The 15,944-nt window shown below is 32.7% G+C and overlaps 1 protein-coding gene across 1 annotated transcript in view; it reads right to left on the bottom strand.

The window, feature by feature from the left end:
- Positions 1-15,459, bottom strand: part of AdamTS-B (ADAM metallopeptidase with thrombospondin type 1 motif B) — a 49,308-nt gene extending 33,849 nt beyond the window's left edge. The window contains exons 1-2 of the mRNA XM_073082278.1: positions 15,213-15,459; positions 7,409-7,628 (exon numbers count right to left, since the gene is read on the bottom strand). Of these exons, the coding sequence (XP_072938379.1) occupies positions 7,409-7,628; positions 15,213-15,372 (380 nt within the window). The 5' untranslated portion in view covers positions 15,373-15,459. The remainder of the gene's footprint in view (positions 1-7,408; positions 7,629-15,212) is intronic.
- Between the last annotated feature and the right edge of the window lie 485 nt (positions 15,460-15,944).

The following is a 15,944-nucleotide window of genomic DNA, read 5'->3' as shown; positions in this document are numbered from 1 at the left end:
GTTTTTACATAAAAATAAAACAGAGTTACGAAGAAATATTGATTAATATTACTTAGAGATTCTTCTTGTGTTTAAGTAGACAAAAACAGTTAAATTTCACTCTTTTTAGTGATAGATATCTATAACCAACATAAAACAGAGATTACCTTTGAAGCATAGCTTTACCACTAGATGAAGACATTTGCAACCAACTCCAATATAACAAAGGCTCTATCTACAGCCGATCACAGTTGCATTGCCATTCCTAAGGAATCGAATGGTCGCATCATAGTCATATATAAAGCAGACGGCATTTTCATCCTTCCACTGAAACGCAAGAACTATTCCCTTACTATGAGTTGTTACGTTTTGATAAATAAGGTAAAGTCACCTAATGCCGAGGGGTTCTGAAATTGGCACTATATTCCGTGGTATTTACAAAAACGGCTTTTATAAACTATTTACCAACTCATTTTTAAAAAAAAGCTATGTTATTTAATAGATAATTTATCACTCTTTTGTCATATGGCTATCGTAATAGTATTATGTGTATGGTTTTTTAAATAATCGCATAGTTCTGCATTAGTGCCTCCATCAAACGTATGCTCCATACATTTTGGGCCTTTAGCACGTGAATGTCACGATTTCTCAAATAGTGATTTTTTCAATAAATTTGCATGTGTGTGATAGTGTTTCGATGAAAACATTATATTGATTATATATAGAATCGATAACATTCAAATATTGTGCTTATTTCTTAACAGATAAGAGTAGAAATAAGTTTAAAAATACAGCGGCATTAGGTGCCAAATATTTTGGGCTGTCCCTAAAACCGATGTATACCACGGAATAGCAATTTCATAGACTTGTTTTTTATTTCAATTTTTGTAGTTGTTTTTATGAATAAGCACGTCTTGCTTCGATTTTGACAAGTTTAATACTCAATTAATATTGAAATCATTTTCCGTGGTACTGCATTGTACTGCATTACCTAATTATATAGTATCAAAGATGACCTATCTATGTACTTTCCTAATTTCTTCTATGGGACAACTAAGGAGAGAAAATGAAGTTCATCCAGATATGGATGTAATATTGAACAAGTATTGTATATTACTATGTACATATTTTCATAAAGCATCTTTCTGCCTCAAAATTGTGTAAAAGTCTTTTATTATTTAATAATCGGAATTTGGAAACGTGATTTTTAGTTATGAAACGCTATTCCGATGTATATAATTCGGAATTAGGTTATATGGGCACATTAATCCGCGGCATAACCGCAAAATACTATACAGGGTGTTTAAAGTTTTCATCGGTTTTTAAGAACATTTCTATTTTTTGTATCAGTAATTCGCTAAACCTAATTAACGAAGAACTAACATTGTTATACGATTTTTATGGATATTTAAATAAGAACTAGAACATTTTACGACGTTTTCATTTGATTAAATTATTCAAAATGAAATAATTCTATAAACCTCATGACGGCATTCCATAATATTTATGGTGTACGATAATAAACCTTGGTAAAGTACACGAAGAAGAATACCCAAAATTGTATTGCAGATACACGAATTGACTGCAGTTTTTAAAAAAAAACATGATATACATTAGTAAAATTAACCAATCAATAAACTATACCATAAATAAGTTTTATTTTGGCAGCTTCCCTTTAATTATAGCTAAGAACACTTTGGATAAAGCTACTCTTTAAGTAATAAACAAAAATTAAATCGAAATTGAAACTAAATTCAATAAATAACATTTATTTTTATACACCATGTAGCAGTCGTTCTATCTCTTTCACTCCCTTATTTTGTATACTCGGAATTAGGAACCAAATACATCGGAATAAGGATTTTTACATCGGAATTAGGGTTTTCTGACTTGGTTCATATTTATTTAAAATACACATTTAAATCAATATTTAATCGTAAAATGTCGAGTCTATTTCAGGAGTACAGATAACAAAGCTTCTGATAAAATTATCTAATTCCTTATTAAGCCGTAGCAAATGCTTAATATCTGACGCTCTTTCTAGTTTTGGTGAAAATACCGCGGAAATAGGTGACTTTACCTTATGACTGTTTTGGTATTTGTGTACGTATTTGCCCATACAATTTCCAATCAGCGCCCCTAGCGGATTGTATCAGAACTATAGTGTCAGTAACCTAACATTAAATGTCTATTTTGAACTCTATTTTGAACATGTGAGGTAGACAAAAAGACTTGAGCACTTGCTTATTGTTACGTTTACTCAGTCTAATGAAGCAAACGGAACAGAATAATGGATTGAGTAAACGTAACGTAAAATTGTGGGATGTTTTGAAAACTCATGGTAAGGGTACTGCCCAAGCTAGACATAGATATTATGGCCGTAGCACGTTCCTGGTCAAAACATACTGGTTATACCACCTTTCAATCGTTCCAATTATTTTATAAATTTTAATATGAATATAGAACATTCGAATTTATCCATATCTGACCGGTTTCCGTGTTAATTTACTTTATTCTAAACGAATTAAACTATAGTTTCCATGTTATTAGCAACCTTACATCAAAGCTTTTATAAGACAATATCAAAATATATGCACAATAAATCGTAGCCTTCATTTCGTTTAATGGCATATAAAATTTTAAAGCTCAAATTTGTTTTATTCAACACACTTAAGATGTGCTGTGATACATCCGTTAATTAATCATTTGCGCCTCTGCGTCGCTACATTGAGCTAAATTACATATGAATGCACCCCAGGCACTGTGGGTGTTCGACTGTTCGACCTATTTACAAAGAATAATGGAGGGCCAACCTTAATGACTGGGTTTTAAGAATAATAAGTATAAAGTTACGTCAAAAATTCAAATGAAATTATATGTACAGCCACGCAATTATTACAGGCGCCGGCACTTCGTTCCATAGCCAGATAATGTAGATAGTATCTTTTCATTCATTATTGCATTATCGACTGCAAGAATGCTGTTCTGAGTCCACATTTGGAATTCATTATATCTGACTTTAGATAAACTAAACGCTAGCCTAACTTCGGTAAACGGTATAATTACAGGCATACTAATGTAATGTTTGTGGACTTTAGTGTCTTTTTAAAGTGATTGCTAATGGATTTTATTCTCAAGATACATTTAGATGATAGATAAAATATTGGAAGTCTAATGGAGTTACTCTTAAGAGAGGAAATGTGGGTTTGATTCCGCTGGGAGTAAGACAATTTTATTTTGTGTAATGTGTTTGTTTACGACAACAAAAGATAATGGAAATCTTGTATCTTATATATCACAATAATGTGGCGCTTTTATTTCGTAGACTCATTATGAAAATTTATCTTATATATAAAATTCTCGTGTCAACAATATTAGTTACCGTAGTCCTCCGAAACGGCTTTACCGATTTTCAATAAATTCTATATGCATATTCAGTAGGTCAGAGAATCGGCTACTATCTATTTTTCATGTGATAAGATTAAAATATGATTTCAAGTGATAAGGGTTGCTCACCTTTAACATTTTTTTATTTATATGGCAACACAACGTTTGCCGGGTCAGCTAGTAACATATAACCTTCGATCAACAATGTTATTCTTGATAGAAGCATATAACATATTGTAGACGCCTTGAAGTTGCTTTGGTCAATTAAGCTGGGCACGTGTATCCTCTCAAATTGAGATGGTTCAGGCCTTTGCTGTTTCTTATTCATAGACTTTTGTGGTATTTTAAAATTCCAAATTAACTAGTTTAGTAATCGTATATACTTATTTTACCGGATATTGTGAAAATATCTGCACGGGTTAGTTGAGAGAGCCACTTAAGTCATTTAAACGCGACTTTTAATTAAATATAGAGGAATTCACTCAAGCAGAATTTTCCAAAAAAAAAACGTGCGTTTTACAAAAAAACTTATAGAAACATAGCATGTACACCAATAAAACATTTTACAACTCCCAGTAATAAACTTAATCTTATCCTACAATGCTAATACATGTAGCTCGTAACTCTCGGATCGAGAAATGTACTGTGGCTGAGCGGTAAGATTTCTGTGAAAAAATTATACGGAAATAGCACGAAAAATTTATTACCTCGCTCTCCAGTAAGTAGTGCGTGCGGTATTAGGCGCTAAGCCAACAACTTGTCCGAAATTAATATCTCTTTGTATCCAAAACAAATAATACGATACGTCTAATCGAATCTGTGGTCAACATTAGGACATTTTCGACTAAAAATATAAGAAGTGTAGGAAGGTGTTATTTCAGATAATCGTACAAAGTATTTCTCAAATTATTAAGGTTAGTGAAAGGTATTTTATAAATTACCTATATTATCATTTATTTCAAGGCGGAGGAAAATATTTTGTTGTATATAAACAATATAATATAATATAATCTTATTTTAATGTAGTTTCATAGGATGAAGTATTCATAAAATCAAGTACGTAATCACACGAATTTACCTGATTTTAATTTTATGAGCTTCATCTTTGATAGAATATCTTACTAGAATAAATATTTTGGACTTAAAGTATTTTTTGAATAAAAAAACAACAAAAAATAAAAACATAAATGCAACAACATTAAAATTGTCACCAGCACTTAGGCATCTTAAATTCCAGATCAGGATAACGACGCCGGATTATAGAGATTTATGTACAAATTCTGTGAATTACTGGAACGATCGTCTCAAGGCTGCCATATAAGGCTACTGACTTCATTGCTAATAGTTAACGTTAATTATTACAAATGTAGTTTTATCCTTGTTATTCCAATGCTATAGCACTTTTAAAACATAACATAGAATATACATGTAAATCTAGATACCGGTATATAATTTAAAAGAATGAATTAGAATTTAAATATCGTATGCTTGTAAGTATACCATTCTTATAATATATAATTTAAAAATTGGACCTTAGGGAACTTTTCAGTACCTACTCGACAAAAGATGGCGCCACACGATTCTGAATAAATGCTCTAGCCATTTCGAACACATAGTTGTAATAACTATAGTATACAACTAACCAAGACTCACTGAGCGTGACCTCTGCCCAGGCATGTTTTCTGATGATTATGATGTCTGGAGGAATATTTCAATTTTGCCGTTATTAGTACCAAATAAAATTGAGAAAGATTTCACAGGTAATATAAAATAATCGCCTATTTTTTGCCTAGAAATATTTCTCTCCAGAGTAAAATCCTTAAAACATTATATACCTACTTATGGCCTTATGGGTGGCGTGGCACAAAAGCTCCATAACACTAAAGAATGCGCACTTTTAATTTTATTATTCTGAACTTATTTAATAAGCGTAACGATAACATCTATGTCTAGGTATCATTATTATACATGATTTATTATTTCAATTTGAGTTTTTGTGGCAAGCTCATTCGTTAACCTTTGTGGGCGTATGATTAATCAAAAGAAACGCCGAGAGATACAAATGAATAGGAAGTTTTAGGATATAAAAAATCAATGGTCAGATCCACTTATTCTCAAATCAGATAAAAAGTATTATGAAATGGACGTGACGGATGATAACGATAATATTATGACACAAGCGCATAAGTGGACGTGGTGCGCTAAAACAAGATAGTGAACAAGTTCAAATAGCCAGAAGGTCGCGTTGGTGCAGAATAAACTATGTCAGTATCAGTATCGACGTCGATGCTATAACAGAAAACAGCGATAAACGTCGCCCAGCAATTACCTATTTATAGCATCACAACGACGTTGACTGACGTATAGCTTTTTACATATAAAAAAACTAATAGTCCCCGTTTGCCAACTTTATACGCTTAATCGCAAGATACCAAGAAATAATAAGAATTCTCTAAAATTAAACATTTCTGATTCTGAACAGATTTTCCCAAAACTTTTTATTATACAAGCTATTTGTTTTTTCATTAAATATTTCGAGATTCTGCATCTAAAGAGAAATGAGAAGGGTAACTTTTTTCAAGAACTGTATTAAATCTTTTTAGTTTAAAAACAATCCTAGCCAAATACAATTCTGATTAATTTAAACTACAGTTGATTTATTTGCCAATTCATTTCTGTTTATAAATTATAGAAAAATATAGAGGAACATATATATTACTCACATAAATAATTATATTTATGAATGAATACGTCTATGAATGATTCTGGTATGTAGTAGTCTTAACCCAGGAGACCTACAGACCTTATCAATATATATTTAATGAATGTATAAACATGTACACTGAGGGCTTCCATTCATTACGAAGAAATTTCTTGTTGGCATGAGAACACATTACAAATGTGCAACACGAAACAATTTGTATCCAACTTTAAAAATAGTATGGTCGCCTAGTGACATGCACAATTGCAATGTAATACATGTACAAGTTTTGTGAAATGAACTTGATCTATAGCGAAGACCTGGACTATAGTAAGCCCAGTTTTTTATGAATTAGTTCGTGTAATGAATTCATGAAATTGCAGTATTTCTATTCCCCAATATAAGATGAAATAACTGAGTGATAATTATCAACAATAATGTTACGGTCATTGGTCGTGAGATTACATTTTACAACTAGAAACATCTGCTCGATTTTATCAACGTCTGGTATTTCTTGTTATGCAAATAAACTAGATGATTACTATATATTATACAATGTACCACTAATTTGATTAATCGGAGCTCTTGTTTTGCTTATTGTTGCCATAACTTAGAAATTGATAGTAGATCTTTCAATTCTAAAAATAAAACGGAATGAAAAAGCTTTTTGTAATCAGTTTAATGTATAGTTTTAATGGCCTGTGGATTGACATCGAAATAGATCTGAGATTGATTTGGACATCAGAATTTATAATGTTATAGATAAAATTTTAAGTGGTTTTTGTGGAGATAGTTACATGAATTTCTGTCGATTTTATATTTGTAGCACATCGAAGCTATGTCGGTTAATTGTTCCTTGCCTTTAATTATGATATCCGATTTTAGATGTTGGTTACTACTGTCCTATATTTAGACTTTCTTTATTTTAATATTTATACTCGTATGTACAGGGCTCTTCTCTAATAATACGAGATGGTGAGGTGAAGATGGTGTAATCTTAATTGTTTGTGCTAATGCCGTACTCCTCCGTGTTCAGAGTATTCAGTTTACAGTTTTATATTATAACTGTATCGTATTGTAACCTTTAATATAGGTACAGTGGTTAGAGTAAGTCTTAATATCTTGTTAGTCTCGTATAGACCACGATAGAGCCTAATTGCCAGTATTAGGAATAATACTGTATTTGTAGGTTGCTTTATTTTATAAAAACTATCGAAGTAGCATACTATCTGTATCCCATTAAAATCTTTCAGTTATCGTCGCTGGGTAACTTCTTAGGAGATTCGGGTTATCGAATGCTTACGGACACTCTTTAACATAAGATAGACAAGCATAACATACCTAAGGTCCAGCCTGAGGTCCCGTCCGCCGACAGTAAGGTTGTAGTGCAGTTCGTGCGGCATCAAATGCTCGGTGGCGTGCAAGTCGCGGCGCGCGCGTGCGTGCCCGTGCGCGTGCGCGTGCTCCACCGCGTGCGACACGTACCCGCCGTCGTGTGTCACTTTCACTGGTGTCACCACCTCCACTTGAGACGGGTCCAGGTCTCTATGTGAGTAGATACCTGTGTAAAAATATTATATCATTTAATTTTTGTTGTGTTATTCCTAACCAAGTAACAAATTAATTATCACTTGCTAAACGGTGAAGGAAAACATCGTATGGAAACCTGCATACCTGAGAGATTTAAAAAAAGATCTCAAAGGTATGTGAAGTCTACCAATTTGCACTTGGCTAGCGAGGTGGACTGTGGCCTAATCTTTCTCATTATGAGAGAAGACCCGTGCTCAGCAGTGGGACAGTAATGGGTTGATGATGAAGTAACCGTATGCTGTACCCACCCTATTAGTACACTTGGTCAGTAGAGGCATTAGCATGTCCTCTACTCTGAACAGTGCGTTGAGTTTATGGATCTATTAAAGTATGAAAATCTTTCTTAGCTACTAATACCTAGTCTGTTCAGTTACTTCGTTATATAAGTAGCGTTTACAAACTTCAAAGAAAGAGGTGCTATAATTCTCTGATATATACAACAAGACAAAGTCTATAAAACAAGACTAAATCTCTGAAATGTACGAATAGGTCCATAAAATTATAGCATAGATCGGATAGATTATTAATATATGTAATAAATAAATGTACTTTTGGTTTTCTGATAAAAATATTGCTTCATATGGAAGTAAATTTTACTTTCATTAAAACTACTTTAATGGAATTCTATCCTAAGAGGCAGCTAACAATTGTAAAAAGAACAATATTTGAACAAGTACAACAAATTGGGTTACTAAGAGCAGTTGAAAAGAAACGAAAATTGATAAGAATAAATGTATATCCACAGTTCAATAACCCAAATAATTTATAACGCAAGTTTGTTACGAAATATTGGCTCAGTTTAGTCTGTTTTTGTACTAATCTAATCTAATATTTTGTGTAATAAGGTGTAATGCAAATTGCTGATGTGTATTTGCATGGTCTGTAATTCGTAAGTCATTCAGGTGTAATAATAATTTTTAAATGACGGCGGATTCTAGGAAAACGGTAACTATCAAAAACATAAGACAGCATTGACCTGCCAGTGGTATTGCTGATGGTAGTAAATAAACCGATTGCCTTCGGGCTTGGCGCGTGGTTGTTAATGATGACGCAAGTCATCGAACTATCTCGGTAATCTGATACCACTAGGCAATTTTAATTTATTTCATACGAGAGCATTTTGTTAGTGCCAGATGATTAATACGTTTTTATATTTTGCACGTATTCATATACACATAAAAAACATAGCTCTAGCCTGCGTGTTAAAAAACTAACTTATTCGATTGCACTTTAATACGGCTTTATGCCAAGAGAACCTTGGAAAACTAATATATTTTTTCTATGTGTTTTTTTAATTAAACTGCAATATAACCTTTGGTATAGTGTAATCATAAAAAAACCTCTAATGATTTTTTTCTAGAAATTAGACACAATAAGACGTTTACCATTTAAACTTCAATCGCAACTTTATGAAATATAATAATGATATTTTTTTCAATCTGCTCTCATTTGCTTTAAAAAAAATAATCACTGTCTTGTTACATATAAGATTAGTGTCTTCGAAGGTCAATGTTACGCCCTATGCCTTGTACGAGTAGATGCGACCAATTACGGATACATGTTCTACTCGAGAAAACCCTGATAACAACTATTTTTAGACTGATAAAAAATGATATCAAGTGCGAGTTTGAGTCACGCGCTGCGGGTTCCGTGTTATCTTTAAAAAATAGTAATTAATATAATTTTGTAAATATATGAACTTAATATGACGCTTATCAAATAATAATGTCAACTATCGCTAAATAATATTTATTACACAAGGGAGACGGGAGCGCTTTATTATTGATTACTTTTTTAGAATGGATATATTTTTAAATAAATAGTTTTACGGGATATTATTATTTCCTATCTCTTACATTTTTTTAATTTTTAAAGAAATATGCCTCGAAAGAAATCAACAGAGGTTAAATTCTGTAAACATTAGTTTAAATAAGGCACGTTAAAGGAGTCAATAGTGGTTATTTTATAAATTCTCTAATTGACTAATTTTCAAAGATTTTCTGTGCTCAAAAAGGTTAGGCCATCGCCGTATCAACTTGTTTTCTTAATCGCCTGGAAAATAGACCATTAGGGCCTATCACGGGTCAGGTTGCGCGGTTGCGCAAATGTCTTGTGCAACTGGTTGTGGAAAAGGCAATTAAGGGTCAGAGCATATTAGCCAGCCGACGGGAACATGCAACTTAAATAGCAACTTATGAACTTTGTTACGGTATAGTAACTTTCTACTACTATCTTCCTGTGTTCTACAAACAAAAATCTATAAATGTATCTATAAATTGGAAGGTGGTAGAACCCTTTGTGGTCCGACTCAGGCGTCACCATCGCCACACCTATTTCTACCTAGTAACAGCAATGTTAGACGCTGTTGTGTTCCGGTTTGAAGGGTGTGGTAAGGGAGACAGATTTTTCGAGGCGTTCCAGCTTAGACCTCAGGGGTAGCGGCGCATCTGTGGCCGACCTCAGGTAGGAATATCTAATCCTATCTGGGGTGGATTACAGGTGTCCATGGGCGGCAGTAGCCACTTACGATCAGGTGGACTGCATGCTCGTCTGCTACTCTTATATTATAAAAAAATCCTTGGAGGTACTACCACCACACCTATTTCTGTTCTATAACACCAGTGTTATGCACTGCTGAGTTTGTTGGTCCTCAGGGCAGCTAGATTTACATGCTTGATTCTTATATTAAAAAGATAGATATGTTCTTCAAAAAGTCTTATTTGATCATACGACGCACTAAACATATAAGGAAGTAAGTTCCACCGAGTTTGATATATGAAAGATACATATTAATTATGATGAGGCAAAGTAAGTTTCTCGCAAAGTGCAGTTTAATAATAAACTCCGCAGCAGTGAGGCTAATACGAAAATAATATTCGGTTATTTTAATTTGTCGGTTACTCACGCCGGTGTATAATTATCCTAGGCTTAGTTATTTATTATCAGTCATCATATGAGCAATTTCTTATGAAATAGTCTTGCGTAGTCAGCTTAGCCTGGACACTTGACACTCTATGACTGAGGCCACACAGGTTCTACTGTTTCCCAGACGTTATTAGATAATATTTGAAATATCACATATAATTAAATTATGTAATTATACATTTGGCGAATATTATAAATTCTGTTCAAAATTTTCATTATAGTTAACGAAAAAATAAAATTCATCTGGCCAGAATTTAAATAAACGTAATAAAGAACACATAAATTGTAAACTTCATTAATAGCAAGATCGATCTTTTGATTTATATAATAGTTTAAATTAAAATACCTAGACATTTTAATTTCATAGATTTTTTTATAGATTTGAATGTTGCTTACACGTGGGATTTAAATATAATAATCGAAGTAATTACCTAACAATAACAATATGATATGATACTATAGATACTCATTTAGGTAATTGTTTTGTCGAGTTGTTGAATCGTAACGTTATAAATATCCGTACTTAATTGTTTGTGTTTTACAGCTAATTGCTAAAGAAAGAATTTTATTCGCCGGGAATAATAACAGAACTGTTTGTATTTTTTTGCCAACTGCCATAAAACGAAATATCTTAAATACAAACTAAATATAAAACCAAGTAAACAAAATATTTTTTCAAAAATGATCATCTGGATTCAATTATGAACTGCATTCATTTGTAAATTTAATTAAGTTCAATTATCTTGATCATCGCCAGAAAACTCACAATTAATCATTCGGCATATTCTTTTAGCTCAACAATTTATACGAATATGGTCAATCAGAACGAATAATAAAGTGAGGTTTTTGTGTTGGTATGCGTGGGCCGTCTAGACGAGTGCTTACTAGCAGATTCTTTTATCGGGGGCTTGGCAGCAATTATTGTCTATTACCCTGGGTGCCCGCCCCGTGCGGGACAGACTCGAGTCACCGGAGCGCCGACCTCAGCGCCTCGCGTGGGTGGACATTCGAACAAAACACGCGCAACAAAACATCTTGAAGTCGTGAATATACGCCCGTATTTTATCCTATTCGGATGCTTTTAACTGAAACGTTCCACAAATATTTATCTCGTTAAACTTTTGAACGACGGCTTGCTGATTTTATTTCTGTTTTGTGCAAGTCCTTAAAAACGTAGTGTGTTGTAGATAATGTTTATTGAAGTTGTGAAGTGTTTTATATTTAATGTATTGTGGAACTAACTGATGAATGTTGAAATGAAATTACAGAGTTTCCTTTATAAGTGTTTTTTGTGTATAATTGTGATATTAAATAAAAATGATTACAATTAATAGGTCTACGATATTAGACATTAACTAACAAATTGTTGAGAGGTACCACATTTCTAGTTCGTCTACAAGAAGTTTTAGAGAAATATTGAACTACGCAAGGTACCTCTCCTATAAATAATAATACTAATTACATAATAAAACAAGATAAACTGTATAAAGTTTTAATTTTATCGAGCAAAAGACAGCGCAAGTTGCTAGGCGAAAAACCTAATTTTATGTGTTGCGATAAAGTGAATTACATCATCTTTATTGTACGAACCTAATCGGAGTACGTAAACTAAACTAAGGTATTATGTATGTAGCAGAAACAGTAAATGTAATAAAGGTGTCAGAAGAAAATAACATTATGCGTAACCACTTGTTTGTTGTGTGACTAAAATAGATAAATACTTACTTACTATTTAAGTACTATTCCCTTGCAACAGTTTACAGGTACATTTCCTGACAAATACGTGATTTTAAGTAGTATTTCTTAAGTTTCTACGATCTTGTATAATATTTGCTTTATACATATAATGACGCGTTTGCCATAATTGTCGACAACCTTACCGGTCACATCGCAAAGAGTTCAGAGTTTAATTCTCGCTTGTGGAAGTCTGAATAATGGCTTTAATAATATGTCTTCGAATCCATCATGTCAAGAAAAAAACCATTTGGAGAGCTAGAGACATATAGTAGAAAATATCAAAGGTTTACAACTAAAAGCCGATAATTCGGTACTACCCAGTAGGTAGGTCTACAATGCGTAGGTATATAATATGCATTTTATTTACTTAAAACTTTGATTGTAATAGTCCTAAGACATAAAATAGTAAGAAAATTTAAAATGTTAGCTAAGGACCATAAGAAAATCCAGATTTACGGATGCGAGTTTAGATTGGCGACTGCTGTAGGTATAACATTAGTGTGTAGTAGCTTAGCTTCGTAAGTTAGTTTCGACTTTAACCGCTAAGCTATCTCACATCTCTGATGAAAAACACCTTATAACATCCTAAGATACACCTCTAAGGATAAATAATAATTTAAAATCACACATGTCACATACCTATATTTTCGAAAAGTAGAAGCTAACCCAAAACAGCATGAAGTCCATTGACTCCGTACGTGATTAAGTTAAATAATAACCATAACCATTCAATCAACACGATAAAAATATAAATTTTAAAAAGTATCAATTTAAGTATTTTGCAAACCACTTCATTCTAGAATCCTACTATATTTATCTTTGATCCCTATATTACCACTACGAGCACTATAATCTACCACATCCTCTCATGACAAGTGATAATTTTACGTCACACGACACGTCACTGCGTAACCAAGATTTGCACCTTTTCTCCACAACAGAGATAAGATTTGCTCTGTAAATATTGAGTTTATTAGATAAGCAATTCAGATCATTATACTTTACACTTTCCAGTGATAAGTTTCGGTAATTATCGCACACTTACAAGATAAAACAAGCGTACGAGTAAAATTAAATTGAACCAAGTATTTGCATAACCTTCAAAAGTCACTCACTAACCTCATTATATTATACAGATCGAATCTATATAGTCTCGATCTAGTAACGTTTTAGAATATGAAATACTAAAGTACTACAAATAGATATAACCTTAGTTATAAGATTAACGTGCTATTTATTACATCCTTTTATAATCTAGTGGCCTAGGTCCACCTTCCATAACCAGTAAGGTCGGGGGTGACCGACCTTTGACCAAGTCGTATCCTAGAGTACCCTACTGTGCCAGTGGTTGCCTATTCTACGACCGATGTTGTCCGCCTATGCATATATTATCTACTGCTACAGTAACTAATACCTAATACAGAATGTCTGTATAATTTATATATTTTATTTTTTTACACATATTTTCTGCACATAAATATTGCGTTACTAAGTAGCCAAAAACTGATCATCATCATTTGTTTTATTTTTTAATTAGAAAGAAGTAGCAAAAGAGGGTGAAGTACCACCGAATGGTAAGAAGTCACTGCCGTCTAGTATTAAGTCAGTCAGTCAGCATCTACATAGGTAAGTATATTAAAAATTATTTATTATAAATGGCATATGAGAACAGAAAGAAGAACAGATGCAATAGAGGGTAGCAACCTTTACGTGAGGACATAATGAACTTGTTTTAGAAATCTACCAACAGTTGTAGGTTTATGGTTATGGGTTTTATTACGTTACGTTTATGCTTCATTTGTGCGTGCATTTACGTAAATCTATTTTGGGCTATTTATGGGCTACGTTTAGCTTGTTATTTCACTCCAGACTACATTAACAGCAACATTCGTAACATGACAATTTACACGATTTACATAGAGAACTTTTCTTGAAATGTCACTGTAATAGAAATTTTACAGCATTGTTGTGTCTGTTTTAAATTTAGAAAAAAAGGTAATTACATATAATAATTTTATTATTAATTTTGAAATATTGGGATAAATAATTTCTAGTATTACAATCCTTATTATGAAAATGTAGCAGCACTATTTTATTAATTATAAAGGTATTCTAATAAGTCCAAAACTCTTCAACTCCTCCCGAATTCAAACGAAATACCGCGTATATCTAATTTAAAAGCAATTATCTCGCATTTATGCCCCATATCGCATATATAAACACGCTGTACATCCAAGAAAACGTACGCTAATGACTTATACGAGTAAAAAGACTGAACTCGCCTTGAGGTGTTATCTTACCGTCGCGCTCAAGCGTACCTCCGTAGAACTTGATTTTACTTTCGATTACATGTTTATTAAGTGAGTACATAAAACCAATCTTTCCGACATTATTAAATCAAACTGTTCATAATTTAAAAAAGATGCTGAGTTATTCTTGACTGTTTTACATAAAAAGAATATGAAGCCAAACCCTACTCCGCCGTCAAAAATCTACAGACACATGCCTAAGATAATCCTTCAAAGGCAATCTCGGGCCGTCACAAGAGACTCGAATCCAATTATCAGCATTTCAAACCTTGTGACAACCACAAAACAACTTACAAGATTAGGTTTACGAGTTCATAAATTTAACATTAAAATTTATCTTCCAGCCGTCAATGTTAATTGTTTACGCTGGACTAAACCTCAAACCTTTGTATATTTTTTTCAATAAAATAAAATTCAATAATCGATATATAACTAATTCGAATTAGTGTTCCTAACCACAAAATTACAAGTAACCTTTTATTAATACTACTTAACTCTGCGATAATAATATACAATCAAGGTGCGATAATAATTAGAAGCGGCCCTAAAATATCAAGAAATCTTATAAATAAAAATGTACTTACCAGTATGCATGAAGTTACTAATATCTTCCTGAACCCTTTCGCGTAGCTCGCCATCTAACTCCACTACCGGCGCATCTATTATTGGTATGAACTTCGCGCTGCACCGTATCATTATCATTTGGAACAGCAGTAGTTTGAACATGGAACACCACAGATCCATCTTTCTGAGCACCCGGCATCCGCTAGCACGCAGCTTATAAGTAGTAATGCCGCCCCTCAATCTTCGGTTCGCTACGGGTGTATCATACTACCGATTTTTATCGGGATATAACTACATATAAGGTAAAGCTTATATATAATGCTCATACGTGTGCTTGTACTTCGAATTTGATAATGCAATTATTAAGCGCCTTCGGTTCACTTTCATTATAATGGACCTGAAAAGAAAAAAATAAATTGTTAGTTATCGAAAATTATATATTGTCATTAAAACACAATCAGTAAGTACTAATTCCACACTATCAGTTACAATATAAGTCAGTAAAAATACTACGAAACACGTAGGTATATATTAAAACAATTAAAGCAATAATTTAGTCAGCTACGTAAATTTATCAACACTTTATATTAATCTCCTTGCGTTACTTTAAAAATATCTCTGAATTTAACATAAGTATATAAAATACGTTTACATGTTTGATTTGTTATAATTTGTAAGTAGTGGAAGATATATTAAGGTTAAATATGGATTTTCACTTACCGAACTAAATTAGAATGTTATTTAAAAACAAT

The sequence above is a fragment of the Epargyreus clarus genome, unplaced genomic scaffold, assembly GCF_041222505.1.
Source record: "Epargyreus clarus isolate Ecla_fem2 unplaced genomic scaffold, WU_Ecla_fem_2.2 ptg000017l, whole genome shotgun sequence".
NCBI lineage: Eukaryota > Metazoa > Arthropoda > Insecta > Lepidoptera > Hesperiidae > Epargyreus > Epargyreus clarus.
The sequence above is the reverse complement of the archived record's forward strand: the minus strand, read 5'-3'. Positions and strand labels throughout refer to the sequence as shown.